General features: G+C 46.6%; 1 protein-coding gene across 2 annotated transcripts in view; it reads right to left on the bottom strand.

Moving 5' to 3' along the window:
* Nucleotides 1-21376, bottom strand: part of LOC138929848 (steryl-sulfatase-like) — a 157365-nt gene that overhangs the window by 89780 nt on the left and 46209 nt on the right. The window contains exon 1 of one of the 2 annotated variants that reach the window (XM_070289539.1): nt 17987-18110. The exons of the other annotated variant lie outside the window; for it this stretch is intronic. Within the exon in view, the coding sequence (XP_070145640.1) occupies nt 17987-18030 (44 nt within the window). The 5' untranslated portion in view covers nt 18031-18110. Of the gene's footprint in view, nt 1-17986; nt 18111-21376 lie in introns of those variants that run through there. 2 annotated transcript variants of the gene reach the window in all.

The raw sequence follows: 21376 nt of genomic DNA, 5'->3' as shown, positions 1-21376 counted from the left end.
GTTGGATCTCCTTGCAGTCCAAGGGACTCTCAAGAGTCTTCTCAACACCACAGTTCCAAATCATCAATTCTTCTGCACTCAGCTTTCCTTATAGCCCAACTCTCACATCCACACATGATCACTGGAAAAACCTTAGCCTTGACTAGACGGACCTTTGTTGGCAGAGTAATGTCTCTGCTTCTGAATATGCTATCTAGGTTGGTCATAACTTTCCTTCCAAGGAGTAAGCGTCTTTTAATTTCATGGCCGCAGTCACCATCTGCAGTGATTATGGAGCCCAGAAAAATAAAGTCTGACACTGTTTCCACTGTTTCCCCATCTATTTTCCAGGAAATGATGGGACTGGATGCCATGATCTTAGTTTTCTGAATGTTGCGCTTTAGCAATCAGAACTAAGGGTACTAAGACGTGGCAGCAAGCACAGAGGAAGGAGTGAATTAATCGCACCCCACAACAAAAGACCCCACACGCCACGGCTCAGACCCTGGCACCGTCAAATAAATACATATATATAAAAACATAGCTTTAAAGGAACTATGTCTCTAACTTCTGTATACATACTGGATAAAATATACAAGCGAGAGCTCGGAAGCAACTCTGCAAGCCTGTCCGCCTCACTTTGAGCATCTCTGACTCTATCTTGACGACTTGGTCACCTTAAAAACGAAGAATGTTCTGCCTAAATGCCCATCGAGAGATGAATGGATAAAGAAGTTGTGGTACATATATGCAGTGGAATACTACTCAGCCACGAAAAGGGACGCGTTTGAGTCAGTTCTCATGAGGTGGATGAACCTAGAGCCCGTTAGAGTGAAGTACGTCGGAAGGAGAAAGACAAACAGCATATATTAAGGCATATATAAGGAACGAGGAAGATGGTGTTGATGAACCTACAGTGCAGATGCAGACACAGAGAACAGACTTGTGGACACAGTGAAGGGCAAGCAGAGGGTGGGAGGAACAGAGACAATGGCGCTGACACACAGACATCATCACACGGAAAACAGACAGCCGGGGGGATTTGCCGACTGATGCAGGGAGCTCTCTGACCACCTAGAGGGGCGGGGTGGGCTGGGAGGTTCAAAACGGAGGGGACGTGTGTATTCCTACAGTTGATTCATGTGGATGTACCGTAGAAACCAACACACAATATTGTACAGCAATTATCCTCCAACTAAAACTAAATTAAGAAAAAAAAAAGTCTGAAATTTTATCTTACTAGTCACTTTCAATCCCACTGCATGAAAACTATTATCATAATAACCAGAACTTATTTTTCACCCGCAAACATGGAGTAGAACAGGTGTTCCTAAAGATGTTTCAAACTCTTAAAGGACTTAGTTGATAAAAGTACTTAAAATGAAATAAAAGTGCTCTAAAATATTAAGAGTAAGAGTATAGCACATTCATTTCTGAAAACAGGGAGGAGCAAACGCTCCTCCCTGAAAAAATTATTTTTCTGAACAACCTTCGTTTGGCAAAGAAGAAAAACAAAAAATTTTTTTGAGAACGTAGCTATTTCTAAAACAGAATTATTCTGCAGCAGAGAGATAAAAGAACATTTTCATAACTAGCGATGTAATTACATCAAATCTGTTCATTATAAGAAAATTAACACTGCTCTGACTTAATGGAAAACTTTACCACGGCAACCAACAAGTTTCAGATCTGTGCAGAAAAGGTTTACTGGAAACAAAGAAAAACCTACATTGCAAACCGTACTTTGTTTAGAAGCAATGCCATTTTGTTTAATTTGAGCCATGTATCATCAATGATATCTCATCAACTGTCATCTACACAGATGACCTCTTTTAAAGTCATGAAGAAATACTGTCTGACATTAGGGCAGGAAAAATCCCATCTGAATATGTGGTCTTCTTAAAGCTGTGGTTTTTCCAGTAGTCATGTATGGATGTGAGAATTGGACCATAAAGGAGGCTGATCACCAAAGAATTGATGCTTTTGAGCTGTGGTGTTGGAGAAGACTCTTGAGAGTCCCTTGGGCTGAAAGGAGATCCAACCAGTCCATCCTAAGGGAAATCGGTCTTGAATATTCACTGGAAGGACGGATGCTGAAGCTGAAGCTCCAATACTTTGGCCACCTGATGAGAAGAGCTGACTCATTGGAAAAGACCCTGATGCTGGGAAAGATTGAGGGTGGGAGGAGAAGGGGACCACAGAGGATGAGATGGTTGGATGGCATCACCAACTCAATGGACATGTGTTTGAGCAAGCTCCGGGAGCTGGTGATGGACAGGGAAGCCTGGTGTGCTTTGGTCCATGGGGTCGCAAAGAGTCGGACAGGGCTGAGCAGCCTAAAAACAACAAATAGGTGCAATCTTAATTAAAAACAAAAATAAGATACAAATGGGCTTATTCGCTTAGATTTCTAACATTCAGTCTGAAGGACTGGGCCAACATTTATAGGCTGCTGCTGCTGCTAAGTCACTTCAGTCGTGTCCAACACTGTGCAACCCCATAGATGGCAGCCCACCAGGCTCCCCCATCCCTGGGATTCTCCAGGCAAGAACACTGGAGTGGGTTGCCATTTCCTTCTCTTATAGGCTAGTTGGAGAGAATGAAAATGCTTGAGGAGAAAACAACATAATATGAGCCATAAGCTTTGTAGCAGAAGAGAAAGGGAGGAATTTGGAAAAGGCTTGACATTCTTTTTTTTTTTTCCTGAGTTTGTTTTTTTTTTTTTAATTTGGAGCACTTTTAAAGTCACGTGGGATAAATGCTCCTTGACCAGGAATCGAATCTGCACGCCTTGCAGTGGAAGGTGAAGTCTTAATCACTGGATCACCAGGAGACAGCCGGTGACATTCTTCTTTCCATCCTGATATTGTCCTCTGTGCTGTAAATACCAGAAGGCCTCTGGGGACCACCTAAAGGTTTCACCACAAGGGTGAGAGCCATGCAGCTCAGGCCATGTTTTGATATGAGAAAGAGGAACATCATTTGACCTATTAGCATCTGGGCTTCTCAGGTGGCTCATCGGTAAAGAACCCACCTGCCTATGCAGGAGACGTGGGAGACCCAGGTTCAATCCCTGGGTCGGGAAGATCCCCTGGAGAGGGCATGGTAACCCACTCCAGGATTCTTGCCTGGAGAATCCCATGGATGGAGGAGCCCCGGCGGGCTACAGGCCATCGGGCTGCAAAGAGTTGGACATGACTGAGCACGCCCAGGATTGGGGCCAAGCTTGATGGCTGTAACAACCAGAGTAGGTCACAAGCCAAAGATGGCTCCAAACAAGTAGGATGTGTGCTAAGTGCACGGCCAGCTGCCACTCTCAACCCCACACTCCAGCAAAGCCAGTGAACCCCTCAATATTGGAGCCATTTCAAACAAATGATCCTTAGCCCAGCCATCAGTCCAAGCAGGATGGGGGCGCCCCCCTCCCCAACCCTCGCACAATCACTGACGCTCTTTTCAAGATTATAAGCAAGTGCAGAGAACACTTACTATAAGCAGAATGCAAAGGCCTTTAAAAAAATGCTTTGTTAGTTAAGATAGTGGTGCAGCTGAGAGGCATGGCCTAACCACAGTCAGGATATCCTCCCAGGTATAAAATCCAGCCAGAGAAAGTTGTTGTTTACTTGCTCAGTCATGTCCGGCTCTTTGCGACCCATGGACTGTAGCCTGCCAGGCTCTTCTGTCCATGGGATTCTCCAGGCAAGAATCTTGGAGTGGGTTGCCATTTCCTCCTCCAGGGGATCTTCCTGACCCAGGAATCGAACCCACGTCTCCTCCACTGCAGGCAGGTTCTTTACCACTGAGGCATCTGGAAAGCCCAGCCAAACTTAACCAGGTTAAACTTGTCCAAAGTGATGGAATGACCACATCCTTGATTGTAAGTCTGCACAGAATCCTCCTCGAGGCATGTGGGAACTGTGAGCTGGCCTGACATCCACAACTAGACACCGGGATCCTCCAGCGAACAATCCTGTGTGTTCGGAGGTCTGCACAGCCTTCCCTGGTGCAAAAGGTAAAGAATCTGCCTGCAATGTGGGAGATCTGGGTTCACTCCCTGGGTCGCGAAGATCCCCTGGAGGAGGAAATGGCAACCCACTCCAAGATTCTTGCCTAAAGAATCCCATGGACAGAGGAGCCTGGTGGGCTATAGTCCAAGGGGTTGCAAAGAGTCAGACACGACTTCAGTGACTTAGCAGGCACTCAGGTAGTCTTCTCCAGTCCTCTGCTTGCTGCTGCTGCCGGAGTTTGCTCACCCCATGGAAATGTTTGAGGACCCCACCATGAGAGACCACATATGTCTGCAGAGGTGATTTGAGAGCAGTGTGGTAGCTGTTATTTTTCTGAATAAAAACACAACTCCTGAATAATGCAGAAAAAATCAATCAGCAGCTCTTAAAAATGTGCCTCCTTTTCGTGAGGGAACAGGTGTCATTTTTAATAAAAATGTTAAGCTATGAAAATGGATTACAGCAAAAGAATATGAATTCGCTTGCCAAAGCCACACCGATGAATTATCCTCTCTGATAACTCAATACGTCTGCGTCGTAGATCAGATAATAAGTACATTCACAACATTTTTCAGCCTAACTCTGGCTAGTTCTTCAACTTAGAATTGATATTGTACTCAACAGAGGAACACCCTTGCCTTTTCTTTAGTGCTCCTGGATTCTGCGCTTCCTTGCAGGGGAAAAGAAAAGCTTGAATGACCGAACAATGGGACAAGTTGCTTTAATCACCGTATTAGGATGAAATATTTGCAATAGCCATTTTTATTCAAATGATGGACCAGCACTTCCTTGGTGCTCCAGCAATTAAGACTCTGCTGTCCAGGGGCTTCCTGGGTAGCTCGGCGGTAAGGAATCTGACTGCCCAGGCAGGAGACACAGGCTCAATCCTTGATCTGGGAGGATTCCTCTTGACTCGGAGCAACTAAGCCTGTGTGCCACCACTACCATAGCCAACACGCCCTAGAGCCGATGCTCGGCCCCAGGAGACGCCAGGACAATGAGAAGCCCACGCAGCACAAGGCAGAGTAGACCCTGCTCACCAAAACTAGAGAAAGCCCACACATGGCAGAGACGACTCGATGCAGCCAAAACCAAAATCAGTTCAGTTCAGCCGCTCAGTCGTGTCCGACTCTTTGTAACCCCATGAACTGCAGCACGCCAGGCCTCCCTGTCCATCACCAACTCCCGGAGCTCACCCAAACTCATGTCCATCAAGTCGGTGATGCCATCCGACCATCTCGTCCTCTGTCGTCCCCTTCTCCTCCCACCTTCAATCTTTCCCAGCATCAGGGTCTTTTCCAATGAGTCAGTTCTTCCCATCAGGTGGCCAAAGTACTGGAGTTTCAGCTTCAGCATCAGTCCTTCCAATGGACTGATTTCCTTTAGGATGGACTGGTTGGATCTCCTTGCAGTCCAAGGGCCTCTCAAGACTCTTCTCCAACACCACAGTTCCAAAGCATCAATCCTTCTGTGCTCAGCTTTCTTTATAGTCCAACTCTCACATCCATACATGACCACAGGAAAAACCATAGCTTTGACTAGACAGACCTTTGTGGGCAAAGTAATGTTTCTGCTTTTTAAGATGCTGTCTAGGTTGATCATAGCGTTCCTTCCAAGGAGCAAGCATCTTTTAATTTCAAAATAAATAAAATTTTTTTAAAAGATGGGCCATCAGCAACGTCACATGACTCAGCAAATGTAAAGTTAGAAGTGAGACTTGTAACCGGGAACTTCCCTGGTGGTTCAATGGCTAAGACTCTGTGCTCCCGATGCAGGGGGACCCTGGTTCGACCCCTGGCCTGGGAACTAGAGCCCACATGAGGCAAGTAATGGTCCTGCATATTTCAGTTAAGACCCAGTGCCTGGGGGGAAAGATGCCCTCGAGGAGGAAAGGGCAACCCACTCCAGGCTTCTTGCCTAGAAAATCCCTTTGATGGAGGAGCCTGGAGGGCTCCAGTCCACAGGGTTGCAAAGACTCGGACATGACTGAAGCGACTTAAGCACGTAGCTAAACAAACAGAAAGCAAAGAAAGAAGGCTAAACCGTGCACAGCCTCCACCGTAACACACCTGCTATTCTAGAGCAACGTGAAGTCAGAGGCATTAAACCCACAGAGGGATCTTTAAAAAGAAGCTATTCCATAAATGGTAAACTGGGGCGGGGGGGGGGGCAAGTTTAAAAGCCAAAAGAAAGTCCAGGCTCTCCACATTTTATTTTATTTACAATGCTATGTTAGTTTCTGCCTACAGTGAAGTAAATCAGCCATATGTATACATATGTCCCTTTCCTCTTGCCCCCCTCCCATCCACCCCACGAGGTCGTCACAGAGCAGCAAGCTGAGCTCCCAGTGGTATACAGAGGCTTCCCACTAGCTGTCTATTTCACACACGGTCACGTATATACGTCAGGGTCACTCTTTCAGGTCACCCCACCCTCTCCTCCCCGTGTCCATGAGTCCATTCGACGTTTGAATATCTATTCCTGCCCTGCAAATAGGGTCAGCCGTAGCGCTGGTTTTGACTCTATACGTGTGAGTTAATATAAAAATGTTTGCTTTTCTCTTTCTTCGTTCTAATGTCTATTCTATTTTTTTAAATTTATTTATTTTAATTGGAGGCTAATTTCTTTACAATATTGTGGTGGGTTTTGCCATACATTGACACGAAGCAAAACCCACAAGTAACTCATGAAATGGCACCTACTCGTGATTGTAAATGTATGTTAGCTTATGCATTTGATCAACTCACCCCGAATATCAGACTTTAGCGATAAATAAACTTGAAAGATAACTAGAATCAATGGGCTCCCCATCCACCTGATATGAAATATTACACAATTAAATGCACTCAGCAAAACCCATCAGGCTATGGAAACAAACTGCAAAAAAAAAAAAAAAAAAAAGAACTAGAGACTAATGTATAGTTAATAAAAATTTCAAATTCTAAGAAACAACACATGTTTTACGTTATGAAAGCAGGGGATTAGGGAAACATAAAATGAATTGGTAAATTTCCATTATGCTTTCAAATCCAGAGGGGATTTTAATAAAAATAGAGAAACAAAGCACTGTGGCGAAAAGCAATATAGAGATGGTGTTAAAGCTGATACGTAGTAATGCAGTGGTATAGGTTAAAATAGTATTATATCAACTGCTCATTGGCAATAGATTATATAATTCTAAAACCTGAACACCGCACTCCTCAAATTATAAAAATCTAACTACAGACATTTTATTGCTATCAAGGCCTTCCAAACTTTTATAGAGAAAAGGAAAAAATGACAGGCTGTTGTATACATTATTTTCTGATTTCAAATAGGACATTTGAAACCTGAAACAGTATCATAAACTATCTTACCATACAATTCACCTCTGAAATGCAGATTTTAACATGCGCTTCATATGAGAAAAAAAAATAAGCAGAACACATGTGATGCCGTATAAACACTGGAACTGCAAGAGCTGCACTTCAGTGACTGTCAGTGAAACAACTAATACACTCAGTGAAAAAGGCACAAAATTCCAGTTACTTAGTTTAAAATTGTGCTCCATTCTTAACAGAAAAAAAAAAAAAAAAGCACTTGCTTGTGCCAGGTGGCTCTGTTCCTCCCTGGAATCCCAGGTAGCCAAGTAGGAGGTAATGTTTACCAGGTATGGAGTTTCATCATATCTGGCCGACAGGAAGGTTGAGAAATCCCAGATCAGAGGTGAAGATCATTGCTTACAGTATGTAAATTTGAGGCCAAATCAATCAGGAAGGAAACTTTTTTTTTTTTTTTAAACAATGTAACCTTCTTCGTTGATTAAAATCCAAAGAATATCATTTAATGGCAGGATTGATATAGTGGAGACGGGAATGGCAACCCAATCCAGTATTCTTGCCTAGAAAAATCTCATGGACAGATGAGCCTGGTAGGCTATACTCCATGGGGTCGCAAAGAGTTGGACACACCTGAGCGATTTCACTGTCTCTCACTTGATACAGCAGAGGGACCTTTTTTTTTTTTTCCATCTATGTATTTGTCTAAAAAAACCAACTTTATTTCTTTGACTGCACCAGATCTTCACTGTAGCATGTGTTATCTTTAGTTGTGGCATGTAGGGTCTTAGTTCCTTGACCAGGGATTGAACGTGAGACCTCTGCATTGGAAGCATGGAGTCTTAGTCAACAGACCACCAGGGAAGTTCTAGGGTAAGGTCTTAAAGCTGGGACTCAGAGCAAGGGTTTCAACAATAATTCAATAATTACTTACTAAACATCTACAAGGCACCCTGCAGTGCTGGAACCCCGTGAGTGAGCAGCGTATGTTTCCTATGCTTACGGTGGTGGTTTTAGTCGCGTCTGACTCTTTTGCGACTCCATAGACTATACAGTCTATGGGATTCTCCAGGCCAGAATACTGGAGTGAGTAGCCGTTCCCTTCTCCAGGGGACCTTCCCAATCCAGGGACTGAACCCAGGTCTCCCACATTGCAGGCGGGCTCTTTATCAGCTGAGCCACCAGGGAAGCCCAGGAATACTGGAGTGGGTAGCCGTTTCCTTCTCCGGGGGACCTTCCCAACCCAGAGATTGAACCCAGGTCTCCCACATTGCAGGAGGATTCTCTATCAGCTGAGCCACCAGGGAAGCCCTCCTCTGCTTATAGAGCTTGCAAAGTGAAAGTGAAAGTGTCATTCAGTCGTGTCTGACCCTTTCTGACCCCATGGACTGTAGCCCACCAGGCTCCTCTGTCCATGGGATTCTCCAGGCGAGAATACTGGAGTGAGTAGCCGTTCCCTTCTCCAGGGGATCCTCCCAACCCAGGGATAGAACCTGGGTCTCCCACTTTCCGGGTAGATGGTTTACCATCTGAGCCACCAGGGAAGCCCCATATAGAGCTTGCAAAGCATTTGCAAAAACACACGGGATTTAAATCAACACTGGACAACGAATACATAGACGTTGATATGAAACTGTTAATGGGACCAGCGTGCGTGGACCGTGGTGTGGGCATTACTGGCCCGAGGCCCGGGGCAAGGAAAAGCTGGCTGGTGCCCACAGGAGGATAAGAACATGGCTGGTAGGGGGGATTTCATAAGATAAGAAGAAAGCAAGGGTGACCCACATGCTAGAAGGGCCTGATGGGGAACCCCAACTGGAGCTCTGTGATAGCCTGCACGGGTGGGGTAAGGGTGGGAGGTTGGAGGGAAGTTCAAGAGGGAGCACCCCATGGACTATACAGTCCGTGGAATTCTCCAGGCCAGAATACTGGAGTGGGTAGCCTTTCCCTTCTCCAGGGGATCTGCCCAACCCAGGGATCGAACCCAAGTCTCCCGCACTGCAGGCGGACTCTTTACCAGCTGAACTACAAGGGAAGCCCAAGAATACTGCAGTGGGTAGCCTATCCCTTCTCCTGGGGATCTTCCTGACCCAGGAATCGAACCAGTGTCTCCTGCCTTGCAGCCGGATTCTTTATGAACTGAGCTACAAGGGAAGTCCCAAAACACTGGAGTGGGTAGCCTGCCCCTTCTCCAGGGGACCTTCCTGACCCAGGAATTGAACCGGGGTCTCCTACATGGCAGGTAGCTTCTTTACAAACCGAGCTATCCGGGAAGCCATGACTTATGTACATTTATGGCTAACTCATGTTGATGTATGGCAGAAGTCAAACCAATACTGCAAAGCAATTATCCATCAATTCAAATAAACAGTAACAAAATATATGAGGGGGAAAAACAGGCCTGAGGAACACGGAGGGTGCTGGGAGTCGGATCATAGAGACTGTTCCAGCCATGGTTCTGGAATTCCACCTGCCTTCTGAGGGAAAGGCATTTGGAGAGCTCTAACAGGGACAGTTAAGGACAGGGAGGCCTGGCGTGCTGCAGTCCACGGGGTCGCAAACAGTCGGGCACGACTGAGCAACTGAAAAACAAACAGGGCCAGGGGTAGGACCAGAGCTGGGTCTTGAGAAAGCTCCCCTGCCAGGGTGCTGGGGAAGATAGTGAAGGATGTAGACAGGTCACTGGAGGCCAAACCCATGAAATGAAGCCAGCTCATCCCCAGGCGTGACTGGTCCAGATGGAGAGACAGGCGGCAGCTAAGAAGGTGACCCAGGGGCTGTGGGAGTTTTTCTTTTTTTACATTAGAGTGCTGTTGCTGTTTTTGTTTAGCCACCAAGTCATGTCCAACTCTTTGCGACCCCGTGGACTACAGCACACCAGGCCTCCCCGTCCATCACCAACTCCTGGAGCTTGCTCAAACTCATGTCTATCGAGTCAGTGATGCCATCCAACCATCTCATCCTCTGTTGCCCCCTTCTCCTCCGCCTTCAGTCTTTCCCAGCATCAGGGTCTCTTCCAATGAGTCAACTGTTGGAAGGAGTGATGCTGAAGGTGAAGCTCCAATACTTGGGCCCCCTGTGCAAACAGCTGACATGAGAGAGTTTTGTGTGTAAATGCAATTTCTTCCAAGATAATCCCTGTGGCTTGACAGTCATGCCACTAAAGAAATCTCAGCTACGACGCAGGGGAGGCCACAGACAAGAGTTCACTTGTCTCTATGTAAATAACTGAGCGGGCGTCAGCCTCATGGCTTAAACGACAAACAGGTGGAGAAATCAGGAGGTAGTGTTTATGTTTGACTGTCTTCATCATCTTTAGAGCCACAGGGATCTGGTTTCGCCAAGGACCACCCACCACCACGCTGCAGACCGATGGCCTGAAAGAGAAGCAGAACAGCATGGCCAGCACAGGCTCCCCAGAGTCAGGGGAAGGAGGATACACAACATCGACCTCTTATGATTGGTCCTCTGTACAATTTTAAAAACCAAAAAAATCAGTGGAGCAAAACCACCTGTTCAAACAGGAGCAGCAAAATAAAACTTCATATGCATTTCCCCCCAAAAATCCTTTAACACATTCTTTTTCAACTCTGCAAAATAGTTGAAAACAAACACAGGTAGAGTCCTTCACGTAGGGTGGCTACGTTTCAGTGTTGCCACATTTGGTTGCTTGCTTTCTGTGTCCATGTGTACACGTACATGCATGCATACAGATGCAACTATGCATTCGTCATACACAGCGGGAAATGGCAACCCACTCCTGTATTCTTGCCTGCAAAAGCCCACGGACAGGGAAGCCTGGCAGGCTACAGTCCACGGGGTCCCAGAGTCGGACCTGACTGAGGGACTGACCACATGCATACGTCATACAGTTTTTTCTGCATCACAAGATGTTAAAAGGATAGGGCTTCCCTGGTGGTTCAGCTGGTAAAGAATCCAGCTGCAATGCAGGAGACCCCAGTTCAATTCATGTGTTGGGAAGATCCCCTGGAGAAGGGACAGGCTACCCACTCCAGTATTCTTCCCTTGTGGCTCAGCTGGTAAAGAATCCACCTGCAATGCAGGAGACCTGGTTTCGATCCCTGGGTTGGGAAGATCCCCAAGAGAAGGGAAAGGCTACCCACTCCAGTATTCTGGCCTGAAGAATCAGTCCATGGGGTCGCAGAGTCGGAAACGACTGAGCGACTTTCACTTTAAAGGGGTGCACTCATATTTGCGTGCCATGATGCTTCAGAGTGAGCTGCATACACAGCGGCACTTCGCCCCCTAAGTATTTTGATCTGCATCTCCTAGAGCAGAGGTCCCCAACCCCAAGCCATGGAGCTGTCGTGCTCTGCGACCAGTTAGGAAGCAGACCTCAGAGCAGGAGGTGAGTGGCAGGTGAGCGTGCCAAGCTTCACCTGTATTCACAGCCGCTCCCCACTGTTCACATTAACGCCAGAGTGCCTTAGATTCTCAAAGGAGCACAGCACGCTTTGGATGTGATTGTGTTTCATCACCCCCAGACGGGACCTGCAGGAAAACAGGCTCAGGGTTCCCATAGATTCTCCATTATGCCGAGTTGGATCATTATTGCATTAGTTATCACGATGCAATAATAATGGAAATAAAGTGTCCAATAAATGTAATGCCCTTGATTCGTCCCCAAACCATCCATTACCCTGTGTCCGTGGAAGAAAACTATCTTCCACGAAACCAGTTCCTGGCGCCAAAAAGCTTGGGGACAGTTGTCTTATTAAACTAAGGATAGCTTCTCCCCCACCACAATATGATAAAAACTGTTCCGAGTAGCACTGATTCCATCAACAAACCTACACAGTCCCCAAGTACATGTACCACTTGGCTCTTTTTTTTTTTTTTTTTTTACCAGTCTGGGAGCCGTCTGAGACTCAGGTATCATTATGCTTCCGGGTCCTTCTGAGATCTGGAACGGTCCCGCCACCCTTGACCTTTCTTGGGGTTTTTTTGTGACATTGACTTTCAGGGGGAAGAATTTACATCAGTTGTCTTAGACGATGTAGTACGTTCTGGGTTAGCCTGCTTAGTTCTGAGCAGATTCAGGTTGAACCTTTTTGGCAGAGATATTACACCATTTTTTTAAACGAATTTTTTAAAAATTATTTCTTTATTTTTGGCCGTGCTGGGTCTTCGTTGGAGGGCTTTCTCTACTTGTGGTGAGCGGGGGCTACTCTCTATATTTCGGGTGCAGGCTTCTCACTGGGCTTCCCTGGTGGCTCAGTTGGTGAAGTATCCATTTGCAATGCGAGAGATCTGGGTTCGATCCCTGGGTTGGGACGATCTCCTGGAGGAGGGCATGGGAACCCACTGCAGTGTTCTTGCCTGGAGAATCCGCATGGACAGAGGAGCCTGGCGGGCTACAGTCCACGGGGTCGCAGAGAGTCAGACATGACTGAGCGACTGAGCACAGCCTTTTCATTGCAGGCAGCACGTGCTTAGTGAAAAGGCACAGTCTTTTCATTGCAGCGGCTTCTCTCGTTACGGACCTCGGCTCTAGGGCATCCCGGCTTCAGTAGCCACGGCACGCGGGCTCCAGAGCAGACACTCAGTAGCTGTGGAGCACAGGGCTTTGTTGCTCCGAGCCACACAGGATCTTCTCGGACTGGGGATCCAACCCACGTCTCCAGAATGGGCACGTGGGTTCTTTACCTCTGAGCCACCAGGGAAGCCCTATACCGGTTGCTCAGGGCCCGGATATGGAGACAGGACATGGAAGCAACCTAGATGTCCATCAGCAGATGAACGGATAAGAAAGCTGTGGTACATATACACAGTGGAATATTACTCAGCCGTTAAAAAGGACGCATTTGAATAAGTTCTAATGAGGTGGATGAAACGAGCCTATTATACAGAGTGAAGTAAGCCAGAAAGGAAAACACCAATACAGTATCAGTTCAGTTCAGTTCAGTCGCTCAGACGTGTCTGACTCTTTGCGACCCCATGAATCGCAGCACACCAGGCCCTCCTGTCCATCACCAACTCCCAGAGTTCACTCAGACTCACGTCCATCGAGTCAGTGATACCATCCAGCCATCTCATCCTCTGTCGTCCCCTTCTCCTCCTGCCCCCAATGCCTCCCAGCATCACAGTCTTTTCCAATGAGTCAACTCTTCGCATGAGGTGGCCAAAGTACTGGAGTTTCAGCTTCAGCATCATTCCTTCCAAAGAAATCCCAGGGCTGATCTCCTTCAGAATGGACTGGTTGGATCTCCTTGCAGTCCAAGGGACTCTCAAGAGTCTTCTCCAACACCACAGCTCAAAAGCATCAATTCTTTGGTGCTTAGCCTTCTTCACAGTCCAACTCTCACATCCATACATGACTACTGGAAAATCTAGCCTTGACTAGATGGACCTTAGTCGGCAAAGTAATGTCTCTGCTTTTGAATATGCTATCTAGGTTGGTCATAACTTTTCTTCCAAGGAGTAAGCGTCTTTTAATTTCATGGCTGCAGTCACCATCTGTAGTAATTTTGGAGCCCAAAAAAATAAAGTCTGACACTGTTTCCACTGTTTCCCCATCTACTTCCCATGAAGTGATGGGACCAGATGCCATGATCTTCGTTTTCTGAATGTTGAGCTTTAAGCCAACTTTTTCGCTCTCCTCTTTCACTTTCATCAAGAGGCTTTTTAGTTCCTCTTCACTTTTTGCCATAAGGGTGGTGTCATTTGCATATCTGAGGTTATTGATATTTCTCCCGGCAATCTTGATTCCAGCTTGTGCTTCTTCCAGTCCAGCGTTTCTCATGATGTACTCTGTGTATGACTTAAATAAGCAGGGTGACAATACACAGCCTTGACATACTCCTTTTCCTATTTGGAACCAGTCTGTTCCTTGTCCAGTTCTAACTGTTGCTTCCTGGCCTGCATACAGGTTTCTCAAGAGGCAGGTCAGGTGGTCTGGTATTCCCATCTCTCAGAATTTTCCACAGTTTACTAATGCATATATATGGAATTTAGAAAGATGGTAACGATGACCCTATATTCGAGACAGCAAAAGAGACAGAGTCTTTTGGACTCTGTGGGAGAAGGCGAGGGTGGGATGATTTGAGAGAATGGCATTGAAACATACATATTATCATATGTGAAACATCAGCAGTCCAGGTTCGACGCATGAGACAGGGTGCTCAGGGTCGGTGCACTTGGCTGACCCAGACGGATGGGATGGGGAGGGAGGTGGGAGGGGGGGGTTCAGGATGGGGAACACATGTACACCCGTGGCGGATTCACGTCAAGTATGGCAAAAACCAGTACAATATTGTAAAGTCATTAGCCTCCAACTAAAATAAATAAGTTAAAAAAAAAGAGGGCTGCAATAACAAAGTGTCCCACTCTTGGGGGTGTCCTGGTTAAGAGGACAGCCTCCAGATTGCTCTGTTTTATATTCCACTGTCCCTCTTAATGGGCCTTCTCCATCATTCTTTCCGAGATGCACAATACAGGCACTGTAATTTTTTTTTTTTCGGTTGGGATTATCTTGACACCCAAATGTGCCTATGATCATGGGTATTTGGTGCCGTCAAATATCCTCATTAAGGATTTACAGTCCACTTGAGGAACCTTTTCATCATCATCAAAGGATTAAAGAGAAAAAAGGAAAAAACGACTTGACTATCCCACCAGATAGTGAGGCAGAGTAAGCAACAGACAGGTCGGGTCAAATAAACTGACATCGCATTAAAAGAAGATTTTTTTCCTTTTTTTTTAGTTCGTAAGAAAACTTTAATGTCTCTAATAAATCGTTTTGGGGATGGAAATAAATTAGAAAGAGGAGAGACAAGATCAAAGCATTTCCTTGATTATTATCAAAGTCTTCATCCACTTAAAGGAAAGGGACGTTTTTATATATAAGAACCCCAAACTCTGGATTTTGAAGTACATTGAAACACCTCGTGAGGGGACTTCCCTGGGAGGGGAGGGTCCAATTTTTAAGACTCCTTGCTTCCCTTGAAGGGCATTCGGGTTCCATCTCGGGTCGAGGATCTAAGATCCCACATACCCTGCGGCATGGCCAAAGAAAATCCCCCTCAAGGATGCCTTTATGTTGGTAAGATATAATGGATATTGTTATTAGGTGTTTAGGAAGAGGTATTTTAATCCCCACCGAAAGATTCTCACTTTGCATCAGAACATTCAAAAAGGATAATGCATTGTCATATTAATTTATCATGAATTAATCATGAGTCTTTTTTCAGCTGCACATTTTTAATTAGCTACCAACTTTGTGAAATTTTTTTTCCCCAAGCTCTGCTAGCTGGGTCCAAAGAATGCCAATCTCCTTCCAGACTAAAACAATAATAATAAAAAAAAATTTCTCAAAGCATTCCCTTGCAAATCATACTGCTGTTTTCCAGAGGAATAAAAATAAAACACTTACTTAGCAGGTGCTTAAGGCTTTGAAAGCTGGGTTGGAAATCAAAGCCGGCTCCCACATTAACAACACATTGAGAAAATAAAGTATCCCTTAAAAAATCCCCCAAAAGTTGGTTTCTCAAAAGAGAAAGGAACCCAAGATCCTTTCAAAGAACAAATTACAGAAATCACAATAGAAAATGAATCTGTTAAGCCGCTCAGCATTAAGAAGTAATGCAAGCCCAGACTAGAAGCCTCTGGGGATGTTTCCTCTACGACCAGAAAACCTCTGCCTCAGGGGTTTAAATTTAATACAAAAAAAAAAAAAAAAATTCCTAAAAGATCATTGTCTTTTTCTACTCTTTAATTTGGATTCTAATTCTAATCCCTCAAAGTAAAATACCAGTGACTCTTCCAGGAAGAAAAAAGATTTAGTCTCCTGCTGCACTGACGGGGGTTTCTCCACTTGACGGTCCTGACATTGGAGGCTGGGGAACGAGTGACTGTGGGCTGTCTGTGCATTTCCAGAAAGGTGACCGACATTTCTGCTTCCATCACACTAACTCCAGGAGCTGAGCCCCTCCACACTTAGGAAACCCAAAATACCCTCCAGTTCAGTTCAGTTCGGTCACTCAGTCGTGTCTGACTCTTTGTGACCCCATAGACTGCAGCACGCCAGGCCTCCCTGTCCATCACCATCTCCCGGAGTTCACCCAAACTCATGTCCATCGACTCTGTGATGCCATCCAACCACCTCATCCTCTGTTGTCCCCTTCTCCTCCTGCCTCCAATTTTTCCCAGCATCAGGGTCTTTTTCAATGAGTCAGCTTTTTGCATCAGTTGGCCAGTGCATTGGGGTTTCAGCTTCAACATCAGTCCTTCCAATGAACACTCAGGACTGATCTCCCTTAGGATGGACTGGTTGGATCTCCTTGCAGTCCAAGGGACTCTCAAGAGTCTTCTCCAACACCACAGTTCAAAAGCACCAGTTCTTCAAATATATCCCCCAGATGTTGCCAAATTCCCTCTGGAAGACAGAATCGCCTTCAGGGAGAAGGGCTTGCCATCAGTAACCTCAGAGTCCCAAGCTGCATTTGGAGGACAGTTACATCTGTCTGCGGGCTTCCCAGATGGCCCTAGTGGGAAAGAACCCGGCTGCCAATACAGGAGACACAAGAGATGCGGGTTCGATCCCTGGGTCGGGAAGATGCCCTGGAGGAGGAGGGCGTGGCAACCCACCCCAGTATTCTTGCCTGGAGGCTCTCACGCACAGAGGAGCCTGGCAGGCTACAGTCCACGGGGTCAAACAGAGTCAGACACGACTGAAGAGCCTTAACATGCACGCCTGCATCTGTCTGCAACCCACCATCTCGGCTGGCAGGACCATCCAGGTATTGACCCTACTTCTCCAAAACAAAGCACATCCTTTACAGTTCATAACCGCCCTCTGCACTTCCACTGTATAGGGGAAACCCTGGGCCCAGGAAGGTAAGTCCAGTCTCCGAGACCAGGAGGCCAGCGGGGGACGGGGGTGGGGGCTGGCAGTCAAAGCCTTGACTCTGCGTGGTTCCACCTCTGGGAGCCTTCGGGTACCACTGTGACCCGTATCTTCTCTGACAGCATCTCCGTGACCGTTGCCCGGGTCTGTTGCTATGGAGGTCAGTAAATGCTCCCTAGCACCACCCTCATATCACAATATCAGAGCATCAGGAAGATGCAGCCTTTGAGACTTTCCTGGAGGTCGAGTGGTCAAGAACCCACCTGCCGAGGCAGGGTATGCGGCTTCGATTCCTCATCGGGGAAGATTCCACATGCCTCGGGGCAACTAAGCCCAGGGTTCAGGCGCTGAGCCAGGTCTGACTCTGCAACCCCGCAGACTGTAACCTACCAGGCTCCTCTGTCTCATGGGATTCTCCAGGTGAGAATACTGGAGTGGGTTGCCATTTCTTCCTCCAGGGGAATCTTCCCAACCCAGAGATCCAACCCATGTTGCCTGCATTGGTAGGCAGATTCTTTACCATTAGCAGCCTGGGAAGACCCGTATTATTATTTTTTACTTTAACTTTAAAAATTTGAGAGCTGGGGCATCGCACGTGCCATGCAGGATCCTAGTTCCCCGACCAGGGATCGAACCTGTGTCCCGTGGAGCGGAAGTGTGGATCCTTAACCAGGGAACCACCAGGGAAGTCCCACGAAACACCACCATAAAGGGCGCAAAATACCCATGTGACTCAGACAACACAGCCGGAGCACAGTGTGAAAAGGGGATGACATTTTCAGACTGAAAACATCCCTACACGCACAGCTCGTACTTACACTGACAACAGTTTCAGATGGTCTTGGGTGCTTGTCCTCCGCATGTTACCTTACCGAGACCACCATGTGCAAGGAGGGAGACGTGAAGTGCCTCTCTCAGCAGACAGAAGCGGGGTGCACTGTGCTTATCCTGTGAAGCCCTCCAAAAGGAGAAGAATCAGATACTGAGTAATCACATTCTGAAACAATTTCACGAAACGCGCTCTTTCTGGCCTCAGGGCAGCCTCCTGCTGCCTGTTGCTTCTTTTCATGCTCTGCCCAACTCCTACTCATCCACAGGAGTCAGCTGAGGGGCCACCTCCTCAGGGAAGCCCCCCGTGATTTACACAGTCTAAAGCAGTTGCCTCACAGTTGCTGAATCCTGGCACTGCTCCCTATCCTCCCCAGAGCAATTGTCACTATTTGCCATTGTCTATTTGTTTGGTTTGGTTTTATGTGGTTATCCTGTCCTTTACATAGCCTCAAAGGGTCAAGAGGGTAGGAACATTTCTCTCTCATAGCAACTTCTCTACAAATATTTTCCCAGTAGAGCTGGGCTCACAGACCAAGGCAAATGGCACTATGTCCCTGTCTGGTTTTGGAGCCAACTAAGAAGGTTTTCACATTTTAAACAGCTGAAAAAAGAACGTTTTTGTGTGACACATTAAAAGAACGTGAAATTCATATTTCCAGGTCCATAAGCAAAGTCAAAAAATACGGCAACGCTCATTCACTTACTTATTATCTGTCTGCCCTACGCTACGAAGTCCAAGTTGAGCAGCTGTGAGGAAGCTTGCTTGGCATGAAAACCTGAAAATATTTTACTATCTGGCTGTCTATAGGAAAAGTTTTTCAATCTCTGGTCTCGAAGCCCCACATGAAATGAAAATGAACTCAAAGAAAGCCAAATCAATGGTTCTGAACATACTATAGAATATGCGTTGTGTGTGTGTGTGTGTGTGTACGCGTGCGCATGGTAAGTTCCTCCAGTCGTGTCCGACTCTTTGAGACCCCGTGGACTGTGGCCTCCTGACACGCTCCCGTGTCCATGGGATTCTCCAGGCAAGAATACTGGTGTGGGCTGCCATTTCCTTCTCCAGGGGATCTTTCCGACCCAGGGATGGAAGCCATGTCTCCTGTGTGTCCTGCACTGCAGGAGATTTCTTTACCCACTGAGCTATCTGGGAAGCCCACACACACACAGACACACACAGACACACACACCTACACACACTTGTATGTACACATACACACACACATATATATATGCGTGTATATACATATTCCACTCTATATACATATACATTGCGCTTCCTGGTGGCTCGGTGGGTAATGAATCTGCCTGCAATGCAGGAGACTTGGGTTCGATCCCAGGGTTGGGAACCTCCCCTGGAGAAGGAAATGGCTACCCGCTTCAGAATTGTTGCCTGGAAAATCCCATCGACAGAGGAGCCTGGCAGGCTATAGTCCATGGGGTCACAAGAGCTGGACACAACTTAGCCACTAAAGTACCTCCATACATACGCACATACATCTGATATCTATGCACATACATATATATACACACATATCATATATATATATGATACATTTTGTTGTACAGTTGAAACTAAAGTGAAAGTCGCTCAGTCATGTCCAACTCGTTGTGACCCCATGGACTATACAGTCCATGGAATTATCCAGGCCAGAATCCTAGAGTGGATAGCCTTTCCCTTCTCCAGAGGATCTTCCCAACCCAGGGATCGAAACCAGGTCTCCCACATTGCAGGTGGCTTCTTTACCAGCCGAGCCATCGTAAATCAATCATACTCCAGTAAAAAGTTAAAAGTTTAGGTTCGATGCAGGATACAGGATGCTTGGGGCTGGTGCACTGGGATGACCCAGAGGGATGGTATGAGAAGGGAGGTGGGAGAGGGGTTCAGGATTGCAAACAGGTGTACACCCGTGGTGGATTCATGTTGATGTATGGCAAAACCAATACAATATTGTAAAGTAAAAATAATAATAATAATAATTAAAAGTTTAAACATATTTAAAATAAAATGAATTTTTTCTTTCATTTAAAGAGCAAAGCATGGGAATAGGGTGATGTCAGCATTGACCCTTTACCTCTGCCAGGCACGGTCACCTCTCCTGACCCTTCCTTCACCCTCACATTATCTGCCCAGATTAAGACCATAAGGACGTGAATTGGAACAACGGGGTGACTCCCCTTGGAAGATCCAATTCAACACAATCCTCTCTCATGCCCACATCTGTTATTTACAGAAAGCAGATTTAGGAGATGGGCATGGAAGCCCTCTGACCACTTTATGTGCCACTTTAGGAAGAGGAACCAAAAAGAACAAACACGTCTAACGGGAGCAGGTCACCAGGCCTTTATGAAGAGGAGTGAACACACCTAAAGGGATTAAGTCACAATGCCTTTCACGGCGGTGTTGCCACAAGGAACCAGATCTGTAGAAGGAAAAGACAAAACGGAAGCCTAGCAGCCCACGCTCAGAGGGCACTTTGCAGAATAACAGCGGGATAGTCTGAGCCACGGCGATTTTGCCCCACGCGGGTCACTAGACAATGCCTAGAGGCATTTCTGAAACTCAGACGTGGAGCGGGAGACTACTATTGGCCCCCAGTGGGGAGAGGGCACAGATGTTGCTAAATATCTCATGAAGCACAGGACAAACCCCCCCTCCCCACCCCTGCCACCAAGAACGAGGTGTTCTCACTCATCACTAGTGCCAAGGCTGAAAAACTGCATCAGACGATTGGTCCGGTAAGCGTTAAACTGGCTCTGATGCTAGAGACTGGCAGGAAAAAAAAAAAACGGATTGGAAGAGGGTCATACGTAGTTTGTCCAAACAATGACCCACAGCCAGTGATAACTGAGATTTTGCCTGTGTGTACACACCCGGTCCTGTCCGACTCTATTGACCCCGTAAACTGTAGCCCACCAGGCTCCTCTGTCCATGAGATTCTCCAGGCAAGAACACTGCAGTGGGTTGTCATTTCCTCCTCCAGGGGAATCTTCCCCACCCAGGAATCGAACCGAGGTCTCCTGCATCGGCAGCTGGCTTCTTTACCACCGAGCCGCCCGGGAAGCCCCACAGGTATGTGTACAGGTGTTTTACTTATTTTGAATTGCTACACCTCGCGTTTTCCTTAGAGATAGGAAGTGCCCAGGGTGTTGACATCCTCACACAATTTAATTTACCAGTATACGAATACACTGTAACTATTACAGCACTTGTCTTCATGCAACCCATGGGGAGAGATTTTCATACATTTTTCTGCACGAATATTAACACCTTTGATTACCGACTGCTGCCTGCACCTGCTGGTGGTGGGGGGCGGGGGTGTGCGTCCTATGAGATCTCGAAAAGACACATGTTGCTTCGTAAAATATGCATAACT

The sequence above is a fragment of the Ovis canadensis genome, chromosome Y (genome assembly GCF_042477335.2).
Source record: "Ovis canadensis isolate MfBH-ARS-UI-01 breed Bighorn chromosome Y, ARS-UI_OviCan_v2, whole genome shotgun sequence".
Lineage (NCBI taxonomy): Eukaryota > Metazoa > Chordata > Mammalia > Artiodactyla > Bovidae > Ovis > Ovis canadensis.
This window is presented reverse-complemented; position numbering and strand designations above follow the sequence as displayed.